Source organism: Mastigoproctus giganteus, chromosome 1 (assembly GCF_048544385.1).
Source record: "Mastigoproctus giganteus isolate SK-2022 chromosome 1, ASM4854438v1, whole genome shotgun sequence".
Classification (NCBI taxonomy): domain Eukaryota; kingdom Metazoa; phylum Arthropoda; class Arachnida; order Uropygi; family Thelyphonidae; genus Mastigoproctus; species Mastigoproctus giganteus.
This window is the reverse complement of record NC_143575.1, coordinates 178,612,836-178,625,599: the sequence shown is the minus strand read 5'-3', so window position 1 is coordinate 178,625,599 and position 12,764 is coordinate 178,612,836. Positions and strand designations below refer to the sequence as shown.

The following is a 12,764-nucleotide window of genomic DNA, read 5'->3' as shown; positions in this document are numbered from 1 at the left end:
AAGGCAGATATTGTTGGGATATCAGATACGTGGTATCACACAGATATAAGCAGTGCAGAATTGCAATTTGGGGAGTACAATGTGTACAGAAAGGATAGACAGGACAGGAAAGGGGGAAGTGTTATGCTGTTAGTTAAGAAACACACAAAATCTAAGGAAGTTCATCCAGTTGATGTTGGTGGACGATGCAATGTTGAGTCTGTTTGGTGTGACATAAGCACTGGGAAAGACAAAATGAGTGTGTGTGTGTGTGTGTGTGTGTGTGTGTGTGTGTGTGTGTGTGTGTGTGTGTGTGTGTGTGTGTGTGTGTGTGTGTGTGTGTGTGTGTTATAGGCCCAATGAATCTGGTGAGTACAATGAGCAATTGGGCAGAGAAATAGAATGGGACAGTAAATCAGAATGTCTTATAATGGGTGATTTTAACTTTCCAGATATTGACTGGAACTTGTAGATGGGCCACCCACATACTAGCAAGGCTTTTTTGGATTTGTTGGATGTCTGTTTTCTACAGCACTATTTTCAAAAGGCAACCACAGCTGGTAATACTCTTGATCTGATTATCATCAGTGATTATTCATGCATTAAGAATTTGAAGATAAAGGAACCACTGGGTGACAGTGATCATAATGTACTGATATGGGAATTACTTAAAGATGTAACTACCATCAAGGCTAAAGGGTAGGGCTTTTGCTTTCATAAAGGTGACTACAGAGGTCTCAGACAGTTTTTAAATTCTGTAAAGTGGGACCAACTGATGACATTACCAACAGCAAATTCAAAGTGGGAAGCATTCAAGGAAGTAATGTTGCAAGATCCTAGGCTTTTCATTCCAACTAAGAAATTCAGTTCAAGATTCGGGCCTAAATGGATTGCAGATAAATTAATGAGGCTCGTGGCAGAGAAGAAAAAATGTATGGGATGTGTATAAATTATCAGGTGATGCAAAAGCCTATGGCAGATATAAGCTTGCCTGTAATCAAGTCACAAAGGAGGTTAGACAGGCGAAGGCAGATTTCGAGAAATCTTTGCCAAAGGATGCAAAGAAAAACAGCAAAGAGTTCTTTACTTATGTAAACTCTAGAAGGGAAGGGATGAATCATATTGGACCATTTAACATAGATGGGTGGACTATTGATGATCATGTTCAGGTAGATGATAAATCGAATGAGTATTTTGCATTCACACAAGAGGAATTATTCTATGGGGGGGGGCGAATGCCAGAAGTTTATGAAACTCTAACAGGGAGCTAAATGATTTTCTAATAACTGAGAGCAAACTGGAGGAGAAATTGTTGAAGTTAAACATAAAAAGGCCATCCAGGGTGGACGGGATGTATCCAGTTATATTAAAGGAGGTAGCAAATGAAGTAAGCAAACCCTTAGCCATAATTATGAGAGCTTCCTTGGACTCAGGGGAGGTCCCCATGAACTGGAGGTGTTCAAATGAATCACCGATTCACAAAGGGAGTTCGAAAGGTGACACAAGTAACTATAGATCTGTTAGTTTAACTTGTCTTCTGGGGAAAATAATGGAGTCACTGGTTAAAGAAACATTGCAAGATCATCTAGACAAGACTGCAGTAATAGTTAAGATACAACATGGGTTTGTTAAAGGGAGGTCTTGTCTGACCAATTTGATTGGATACTATGATGTGGTCACAAAGGAACTGAATGTCAAAAATAATTTTGATATCATATATTTGGATTTCAGGAAAGCTTTTGATACTGTTGCACATGGAAGACTGCTGTACAAATTGGAAAGGTATGGCATTAAGGGTAAGTTGCTACAATGGATAAAGGGATGGTTGAGTGGGAGACGACAGAGAGTGGTAATCAATGGACACTGCTCTTCGTGGACAAATGTTATTAGTAGAGTTCACCAGGGTTTGGTGCTGGGCTCATTGTAGTTTTGTGTATTTATCAATGATATTGATATTGATAAAGGCAAACTTCCGCACATGTATTGTACAACTATCTTTTCTCAATTTGAATCTATGCCCCTTCAGGTTCTTAATCTGAGCAAGCAGAAGTATTCCATCAGCATTGAGCCTGCTCAAACCATTCAAAGCCTTATACACCTTGATTAGATCACCTCGCAGGTGCCTAGTCTCCAGCTGCTGCAATGCAGAACTTAAGGCCTTTCTTCATAAATGCACCCCCTTTGTTCCTCTCACCAATCTTGTCCCCTTCACTATACTTGTTCTTGCAACTCTACATCCTCCCTAAAATGCAGTCTCCAGACCTGTATTCAGTACTCAAGGTGTGGCCTGACCATTACCTTATACAAAAGGGATAATCACCTCCTTGTCCCTGCTAGCAAAATTCCTATATATCATTGACAAAACTCCATAGCTTGCTCTGGCACCCGTTTGCACTGCTCAGGGAACTTCATGTCTGACTGCACAATTACCCCAGATCTTTTTCATTCTCCACCTCTCTGAGTGTAGTACCACACAGTTGGTACATTTCCCTTGGGTTACTGCTACCCATATGGAGTACTTTGCATTTGTGAATGTTAAACTTCAGTTGCCACTTTTCTGCCCATACTGTCTTTACTGTCATTAACAATCCTGCATCATCATCTGTAAACTTGGACATTAAGCCTGTTATTCCTTCATTGATATCATTGATAATACACAAAACAAAAAATGGTGTAGCACCGAACCATGGGAGACTCCGCTAATAACATTAGTACATATAGAGCAGTGTCCATTTATTACCACTCACTGCCGTATTCCACCCAACCATCCCTTTATTCCTTGTGGTAACTTGCCCTTAATGCTATACTGCTCCAATTTGTATAGCAGGCTTCCATGTGCAACAGTATCAAAAGCTTTCCTGAAATCCAAGTATATGATATCAAAATTATTTTTTGCATCCATCATAGTAGTACGACCGGGCTAGTAGAGTGGGTAAAGTGCCTGCCTAGCAACCCAACGGTCGCGGGTTCGAATCCCACCTCGGGTTTGGATCAAAGTACTACAAAAACCTTGGGAGGTGCATTATGGCCACAGAAGCCGATGAGCCAACTACTACTACTAACAAAAAAAAAAAAACATCATAGTAGTATTCAATCAAATTGGTCAAACAAGACTTCCCCTTAACAAACCCATGCTCTGTGTGAACTATTACAGCTGATCCTGTATTTCCTCTTTAACCAGTGACTCCATTGTTTTCCCAAGAACAGAAGTTAAACTAACGGGTCTATAATTATTTGTGTCACCCTTTGAAACCCCTTTCTGAACTGTCAAGTTTAGAAAGGGGTTTCTAGAATCTCAAGTCCATGGGGACCTCCCCTGAATCTAAGGATGCTCTCATAATTGTGGCTAAGGGTTTCCTTACTTCCCTTGCTGCCTCCATTATAACAGGATAGATTCCATCTGCCCCAGGTGCATTTTTATGTTTAACTTCAACAATTTCTCCTCCACTTTTCCCTCAGTTATTACAAAATCACTTATCTCCCTGTTAACTTCTGGCATTCCCCTCCTTGAATAAATCCTCGTGTGAATATAGATGCAAAATACTCATTCATTTTATCAGCTGCTTGAGCAGAATCATCAATAGTCGAACCATCTATGTTAAGTGGACCAATCTGATTCATCCACTTCCTTCTAGAGTTTACATAAGTAAAGAAACTCTTTGCTGTTTTTCTTTGCATCCTTTACCAAAGATTTCTCATAATCTGCATTCACCCGCCTAACCTCCTTTGTCACTTCATTACTGTGTCTCCTGTTCTGTGTCTCCTGATAATTTACATGCATCCCATGCATTTTTCTTTTCTGCCGCGGGCCTCATTAATTCATCTGACATCCATTTAGGCCTGAACCATGAACAGTATTTCTTAGTTGGTATGAAAAGCCTAGTAGCTTCCAAAAGTAAGTCCTTGAAGGCTTCCCATTTAGAATTCACCGTTGGTAACATCATCAGTTGAATCCCACTGCATAGAATTTAAAAACTGTCTGAGACCACTGTAGTCACCTTTAGGAAAACAAAAACCCTTGCCTTTACCCTTGATGGTAGTTACATCTTTAAGTAAATCTCACATCAGTACACTGTGATAACTGTCACCTAGTGGTTCCTTTATCTGCAAATTCTTAATGCATGAATGATCACTGCTGATAATCAGATCAAAGGTATTACTCCCTCTGGTTGCCCCTCAAACATGTTACTGTAGAAAACAGTCCTCCAATAAATCCACAAAAGTCTTGCTAGCGTGTGTGTGACCAATCCACAAGTTTCCGTCAATATCTGGAAAGTGAAAATCCCCCATTACAAGACATTCTGATTTACTGCCCCATTCTATTTCTCTGCACAACTGTTCATTATACTCATCATAGTCATTAGGCCTATAACATACTCCTACTCTCATTTTTCCCTTCTCAGTGTTTATTTCACACAAAACAGACTCAACATTGCACTGTCTACCTGTGTCAACTGGATGAACTTCTTTAGATTTTGTGTTTCTTAACTAACAGCATAACCCCTCCTCTCTTTCTATTCTATCTATCCTTTCTGTACACATTATACTCCTGAAATTCCAATTTTGCACTCCTTATATCTGTGTGACACCATGTCTCTGATTTCCCAACAGCATCTGCCTTTGATGTCTTGATCAGCACTTCAAATTCATCAATTTTATTTACTATACTTCTAGCATTAGTGTACATGCAAGTATACATGCACTTGTTCTTACTCTTAGTTACCCTAACACAGCTCTTGAAGTCCCAAAGTGAAATTTGCTCTCTGTGCTGCTGCTCATTACAATGGAAGCAATGCAAGAATCACTTTCACCTCTGCTTGCAGCTACCGTTAGTCTTTTAGTCTGTGAATTCCCCCAATCTAGCAGTATTCTGATCCACCTAACACTGCCTCGATAGCATCAGCAAATATTCTTGCACACTTTCTATTTAAGTGTATCCCATCCCTGTAGAAGCAGTCTCTCCTGTTAGCAAGCACAGACCACGCTGAAAAAAATTCTACCCTGTGAGCCTTGCACAATCTCTTCAGTGCCGAATTGACTCCTATCGTGTCTGGGTAGAATTTCAGACACTTTCAAATTTAACCCTAACTCGTGACTTTTTTTCCTCGTTGACCTGTACTTGTTAAGTAAATCTGCAGATCTCTTACTCTTAAGGTCATTAGTGCCAAGGTGTACAACAATGTCACCTTTTGTGCTCTTAAAAGATGATATCTTCCCTACAATGTCATCAACTTTTGCCCCTAGTAGACACACCCTGGTCCTATTCCACCTAACCTGTTTGCATAATATATTCTGCGAATATATTATGCAAACCTGAGAATAGAGTTACCGACAATAACTAGTTCCTGTGGGGCCAGCACATTCTGCCTTGGAGATTGCCTCTGTTTTGCCTGATGTACAGCAGTGATCTCTGGTGTTGAGTTGAGAATAAACCACATAGCTTGACTAGAACTATAAAGCTACTTATAGAAAATAATTTAGTATAACAATTAAGTCAATAAAATGACTAAATATAAATTAAAACTTTGCGTTCGCCAGAGCTGCAAAAATCTTGTTCAACATGGTAACAACCCCCAAACCCCAGTCCATATATCTGTAGAAATTTCCAGAACGGAGAAAACATAACTCAATGCTCTATTCTTTTGTTCAAAAACATGTCATTATTTGTCTATGTCATTTATATTTGGGAGGGGAAATCACTTAAAGATTTAAAGAAATAGCACTAAATAAGTAAAACATAGTAGTCTGTTTTACCTCAGAGTTAATGGTTGGGTTTTTTTTTTGTTACACCCTCATATATTCGTATATTCATAATGCGTGTTTGAAAATATCTTTCAAAAAGCTCATAATACATTTTTAAATATAAACGATAAGGGCTCACAGAAGCGAAGCACTGGTTATAGTGACAGAATCTCTATCAATTCAATTTGTTGGATGTATAGAGACTTCAGTGATTTCCTTAATTCTAGCCAATACTCAGCAGTGTCTAAGGATACAAGCTTCTGTCTCATGACCTAAGGAAAAAAAAGGAATAGCCCATTCTACATTTATTGTTTCAATTATGTTTGAAGTAGTCATATACTTTATAAACAATATTAGCATAAATAATCTAGTTCTCAGCAGTTATGTTACTAAAATTTTCCAAAAAAAAAAATAGAAAGATTACTAACCTCATATTATTGATAGAAACAGTGCAGTCTTTACATTCTGTATTCTGTATTTGGCGCCTCTGTAGCCAGGTGGGAAGGAGCAGCAGTGCGTAGCACACACTTCTTTATTAGCTCAGGGTTCGAGTCCGTCACCACCAAATACGGAGGATGCAGAAAGGTCAGGGAATGACCACCGCATATCCTGGAGTAACATGGCCATAGTTCCTAATGCTCCTAAAACCAAACAACAGTAACAGTAACATTCTGTATTTCTGAATGATGATCTACACAACTCTAATAAATTCTCTTGAATTGCTAATGATATGTTTTTATTTCTTTATGCACATTCAGTCCACTCTTGATTAGTTTCGTAAAAGATGAAAAGTTGTAATTATGTGAATATGTGAGATTAGTATAGAGTTTCCTGTAGCATCTTTTTCAGCAACTTAATGATAGCAAGGATAGCAATTACCATAATTCAGAATCATATGTCAAAAACATTTTTCTCGGTAAAGAGTAAGACAAACTGTGTAAAATAACTATTTGAATACAACTTACTTAAATTTTTCAGATAAATCACCAAACCGAAAGTGTGATGAAGTTCTGGAACATTTAGAAAACATTGATGCTGAAGCAGATGAATATGGCATTCAAATGGTCAAAACACAAGACAGTGCACTTGCTAGAAGATATGGAATTAAGAGTTTTCCTGCGCTAGTATTTTTCCGAAATGCCCATCCAGCTGTATATAGCGGTAAGAATCTTTTCTTTTATTTGTTACTATTGTGAGGGTTTAGATTGCTAAACAATCTCTCTCTCTCTCTCTCTCTCTCTCTCTCTCTCTCTCTCTCTCTCTCTCTCTCTCTCTCTCTCTCTCTCTCAACACAAGAGAGAAAGAGTTCCTGAATGATTTTCTTTTACACTTACCACTCCACACATAGATATCTACATCCAGGTATTGGTTTGTTGTTCTCTTCTCTTCTCCTGAAAAGTAAACTAAAGACAAATAGAAGAAACAGAGCAGGATACAGTTAATTCTTACAGATTCCAGCAAATTACTGTTCCTCAAAAAGTTGGAAAATGATATTTTTAAGTAGTTATCTTATAAAAATGATAGGCATTCTGTTCTAACATGACTGTATAGAGTTCTCTGGAGTACAGGTTTTTTTGACATGACGGATATTTAAGGATACTGCAAATATTATACAATAAAATTTTACATATTGTTATGGTTAAATAAAATGCTTTAGTTATCATTCAGTTTTTGTTCTGTGTTGAATTTGTTCTGTATTGCCTTTTTCACTTTCTTATTCCAAAGAAAACAGGAATGTTTTCTCTTTTGCTTGGAAATTTGCTCATATCCAGCCAGTCCTAAAAAGAGTAATCACTGACATCCAGTTATCATCCCATTGCATTTACTTCTACTCTTTCTAAAGTAATAGAGAAATCAATTACCTGCCAACTCTTAACCTATCTAGAAACCTTTCATCTGATCAATGATCATCAATATGGATTCCATCAATATTGATCCACTTGTGATATTCTGGCTTATGTTACCCATCTGTGGACAACTTCACTGGAAAAATTTGATGAAACTGAAGCACTTGCTGTTGACCTCTCAAAGGCTTTTGATCATGTTTGGCATAAAGGTCTTCTAAATAAGCTTCCACCTTATGGTTTGCCAACTGTTTTTTTGTGACTGGGTATCCAGTTTTCTCTCTGATCGCTACAGTGCTAGTGTTCCTCAAGGTTCAGTTCTTTCTCCCACTCTTTTCCTCTTGTATATTAATGACCTTCCATTGACTAGAAAGCCTACTAGAAACACATTGCATTCCACCTTACAGTTTGAGAAACCCTGCCCTGCACAAACAGCTTCAACTTCTCGAATATCCACTACCAATTCCTCAAATGCTGATCTCCAGGTAATTTTCTAGTTGCACAAAGATAAGCTAGTTGATTTCAATCCTTCTGCTCAAGAATTCTTCTGGTCCTATGCTTATCTTCCTTCAATGGCACTCTGATTTCTAGGCAAGATCATATATCTCTATTGGGGATTAGCCTGACTTCTACTTTCTCTTTGCATAAGCACATCATAAATATTGCTTACTCTGCATCTTAAAAACTGGGTTTTCTCTTTCAGATTCAATTCAGAAGAGGGCAGTTAGGTTAATTAATAATTCATCTCTAACAAAGTCTCTCAGTCTCTCCATTCTCTGTCTCATAGACATTCTGTTTCTGCTGCTCTCTCTCTCTCTTCGAAACCAGTCCGAACACATGCCACAACCAGTTAACATTCTTTTACTGTCCAACTTAAAACTCACAGAACCAACTTTTCTTCTTCCTAATCTTTTCATTCAAGTGCCATTTTCTGGAACTATCTCCGTACATATTTCCTGAAAATTGCAACCCATGCACGGTACTAAGTACTATAGGTTGTAATACCTCTTGTGCTTGGGGTTCTCAAAAAAAAAAAAAAAAAAACCATTAGACATCTTTAAGGAGACCTGATTGTAGTATTTAAGGCTTTAAATGGATTGAGTAAACTAAATGTTGATGGCATCTTTACTCTTTCTTGGATAACACACATAAGGGATGTGTATTTATAAACTTAAAAAGGATGTTTGGTACTAAATGTTGGAAAATATTTTCATCTGGTGTTGTGGAAGTCAGTATTTTGAATAAATTTAATGAACAAGTTAATGGCTAAATTTAATGTTAATTTGTGGCTAAAGCTTTACAAGTCATAAAACTCAGAGGTAGGCTAAATTTGAATCTGGTAGCACAATGCACAGCATCTCTCTACCTGCAAGTAAACTCTTATTCAGACGGAATAACTGACTGCAGTTATGATCATCGTAATGTATGCAGCATACATTTAAAATAACAAACTTCTGATTTACACATTATCTGGTGCTCTGGTTTCTTCAGTAAGTGTAAAAATGTGCAACAGTTAACTAAATTTATAGCATTGACTAAATTTTAGTGCTTCAGCTATACTGATTTTATTTTTTTTAAATAAACAGAAAATTTTAACCCCCAAAAAGACATTGATAAATGATACATTTCAACCCATTAGAATCTTATCAAAATTAAGTGTAGTACTGCCAAAAGCTTTAGTAGATTTATAATTTCATTGTGTTTGATTTATTATATATAATATTAGTGTAAATACATCATAGTTTACTCATAGATTTAACTACATAAGTAATGTACGGCATCTTTTGATTATATCTCATTGTGGAGCTTGTTGGCTCATTCATTGATGGGCGGGCAGGTACCCTGATAATGCAGACATGCCATCATGGTTGCGAAGTTAATTCCACAATATGAGAGATGCCAAATGATGAAGATAACAATAATATTTTGAAGACTAGAAGACTGAAGCTCTGAAACGCATCTGGGTGGTGGTGGTGACCACTGAGAATAAATAACAGTAGTCTTCTCTACTAGAGAAGCGTTATTTATTCGAAGAAGTGCAATACCTGGTATCTCATTGTGAAGGTAGCCACGATATGAGATATAATCAAACGATGCTGTTACACTGCTTATGTAGTTAAATTTATGGGTAAACTGTGGTGTATTTACACCAATATTATATACAGTGAAACTTCTCCTAACGGACACCTCTCTTTAACGGACATCATCTCTCTACAACGGACATTTTCAAATTCCCCAACTCTCCTCTATTGGTATTAACGTGTTTTCAGCTTCCGTCTAGCGGACATTCTCTGTAACGGACGCGGACAGGCAATCTGCACTGTTTCGTTTAGATTAGCACTTAATTTGATCTCCCCATAACGGACAGCGGGCGAGCTCACATCCTTTCTAGGAACGTTTCTTCCACATATTGCCTCGATCATGTGTTTATTTTCTATTTCCGATTCTCTGAATTTTATCAAGGTTTACGTCGCGGTTCTAAACCCTTTTTCAAGAATTTTAAGGGACTTGTAAAACTTCTGATGAATACGGTGTGTGCAGGGTGGGTGAATTTGGTCGGCCTCTCATCTTTTGAGTTTCAGTTTTCAGTTTTGTTCAGTGTCGTGTGAAGTGCACAATGTCTTCTCATAAACATTTAACTTTAAAAGGTAAAGTCGAACTCATTAATGTGTATGATCGGAAAAAAAATAGTGTTTGCAATCTCGCTCCAAAATTCAAAATCGGGAAGACGCAGGTAAGCGACATCCTAAAGAAAATAAATGAACTGCTCAAACAATTTTCAAAAATCATTCCCGAAAACTGTTGGACTTCAAATTGACAATATTATGTATGAGTGGTTTTGTCGTGCACGTGCTAAAAAAAATTCCCATTAATGGGCCTATTATTAGGGAAAAGGCTTTGGAGGTTGCGAAATCTATGGGAGTAAATGAGTTCAAAGCTTCTGTGGGATGGCTAGACAAGTTCAAAACTCGGCATAAAATTTCTTGCAAAACCGTAAGTGGTGAAGGTGGATCTGTTGATACTGGGGTTGTAACAGAGTGGACCGTTAAATTGGAAGATTTATGTCGTGATTTTGAAGCTAAGGATATTTACAACTGTGAAGAAACAGGGTTGTTTTTTAAAGCTCTTCCTGAAAAAACTATGAGTCTAAAAAACGAAAAGTGCCAAGGCGGAAAAATTTCCAAGGAACGCTTGACTGTACTATTGTGTACAAATATGCTGGGAGACTTTGAACAACCTCTTGTTATAGGAAAACCACATAATCCTCATTGTTTCAAGGGCATAAAGTTGAATCTTTTGAATGTTGACTGGAAGTCTAATAAAAAGCGTGGATGACACGAGATATCATGAGCGAATGGATAAGTCACTTTAACCAAAACATGATTCGTCAAAACAGAAAAATTATTCTTTTCATGGATAATGCTGCATCACATTGAATTGTCCAACATTCAAATCGTTTTTCTGCCACCAAACACATCTGCAGAGGTGTCAGCCCTTGGATCAAGGGATAAGAAAAAATTTTAAACTTCACTACAGAAAACGTGTTTTAAGACATCTCATTGCAAACATGAACGATGTAACGTGTGCGAGTGACCTTGCAAAGAAACTCAGCATCCTAGATGCGATTCAATGGATTTCCTCTTCAGTAAACGCAATTAGAAAACAAACTGTCGTGAACTGTTTTGTAAAGTCTGGCTTCTCAAACGCAAAAATTGAAATTGTGAACAGCAATGTGGAGCACCAAGAAGAACAAGAACTTCAACATCTATTGATAATATACGATACTTCCGGCCGACTGGGCTAGCCGAGTGGGTAAAGTACCTGCCCGGCAACCCAAAGGTCGCGGGTTCGATTTCCGCCTCGGGCTTTGATCAAAGTACTGCAAAAACCTTGGGAGGTGCAATATGGCCACAGAAGCCGATGCGCCAACAACTACCAAATCAAAAAAAAAAAAAAAAAAAAAAAAAAAAATACGATACTTCCGCTACAAGTGACCCTGGCTACAAAGATATAGACTCAAACCTCACTACAGAAGATGGTGCTCTAGATATCAACAACATTATCATCGATATTTTTCAAGAAGTTCCTCATGAGGATGAAGAAATGGAAGGAGGTCATTCTGTCGAAGAACATATTAACGACGAACCACCGATGAAAATAGAAGAAGCGCTCATACAAATCAATCGTTTAAAAATGTTTTTCGCCGCTGAAGAAGATACTGAAGGACTTTCAATGGTTTCTTCACTCCAAACAAATGTCAAAAACAAAATTATCAGCCAGAAGAAGGTGCAGAAGAAAATAAGTGATTACTGTGTGTATTTTTCTTAAGATAAAGTCATAATATGCATAGCACAATTGTATGTATATTATTTACAAAAATATTGTTCAAAATCTGTATATATTTTAATTTAATTTTACATTAAACGTTTAACGATTTTTCTTTCTTTCTGTTTTTTTTTTCTCTCTTAGACTTCTTGTTAGCGGACACTTCTCTCTAACGGACAAATTTTCGTTCCCCATGTCTGTCCGTTAAAGGGAAGTTTCACTGTAGTTAATCTCAACCCATAACATATTATGCCTTGTGCATTTAGTCTTCAAAAGTGTTTGATTTATTTGCTTCAAATATTTTAATGCTGGAATTCTTAAAATCATGCATGTGAAATTGTTCCACTTCCAGTTCAGTTTCATATTCAGCATTGATGTCATTAGACTATAGATCCACCAGGATTTTGGATCTGTGTCCATTTATACAAAAATGAATTGTATTTTGGGATTGCTCAATGTATTCCGCATTGCATAACTTACAGATCAGGAGAGACAGAGATCAGAAAGGCAAGTCTTTTTTGGGGAATTTGTCTTCCAAATTATAGAAAGGATGTGAACAAGATTGTTGATAAGTATTATTAGGATATGGTTGAGCCAGAAAAGTAACTGTGGGATAGGCTTCCATTCACAACTAATACATCACTCCCTCTTGTACATTTAATACATCACTCCCAAGATCTTTAGAGCCATTTCAAGATATTTAGAATGTACATTTTGGATGATGTAAGTGATCCAATGCATTGTCAGGTGAGTTAAAATTATGTATGAACACTTTGATGTGCTCAGAAAGTTTATTTGATAAACATAAACCAAAAATGTTTTCATATACATTAGACACCTAGAAATGGGATGCATTACAAAAGTATCAGATGT

At 37.3% G+C, this 12,764-nt stretch overlaps 1 protein-coding gene across 1 annotated transcript in view; it reads left to right on the top strand.

Annotated features, from left to right (window-relative positions):
- LOC150091328 (uncharacterized) overlaps positions 1-12,764 on the top strand; it is a 693,262-nt gene that overhangs the window by 548,668 nt on the left and 131,830 nt on the right. The window contains exon 28 of the mRNA XM_090375165.1: positions 6,700-6,882. Coding sequence (XP_090231291.1) covers positions 6,700-6,882 — 183 coding nt within the window. The remainder of the gene's footprint in view (positions 1-6,699; positions 6,883-12,764) is intronic.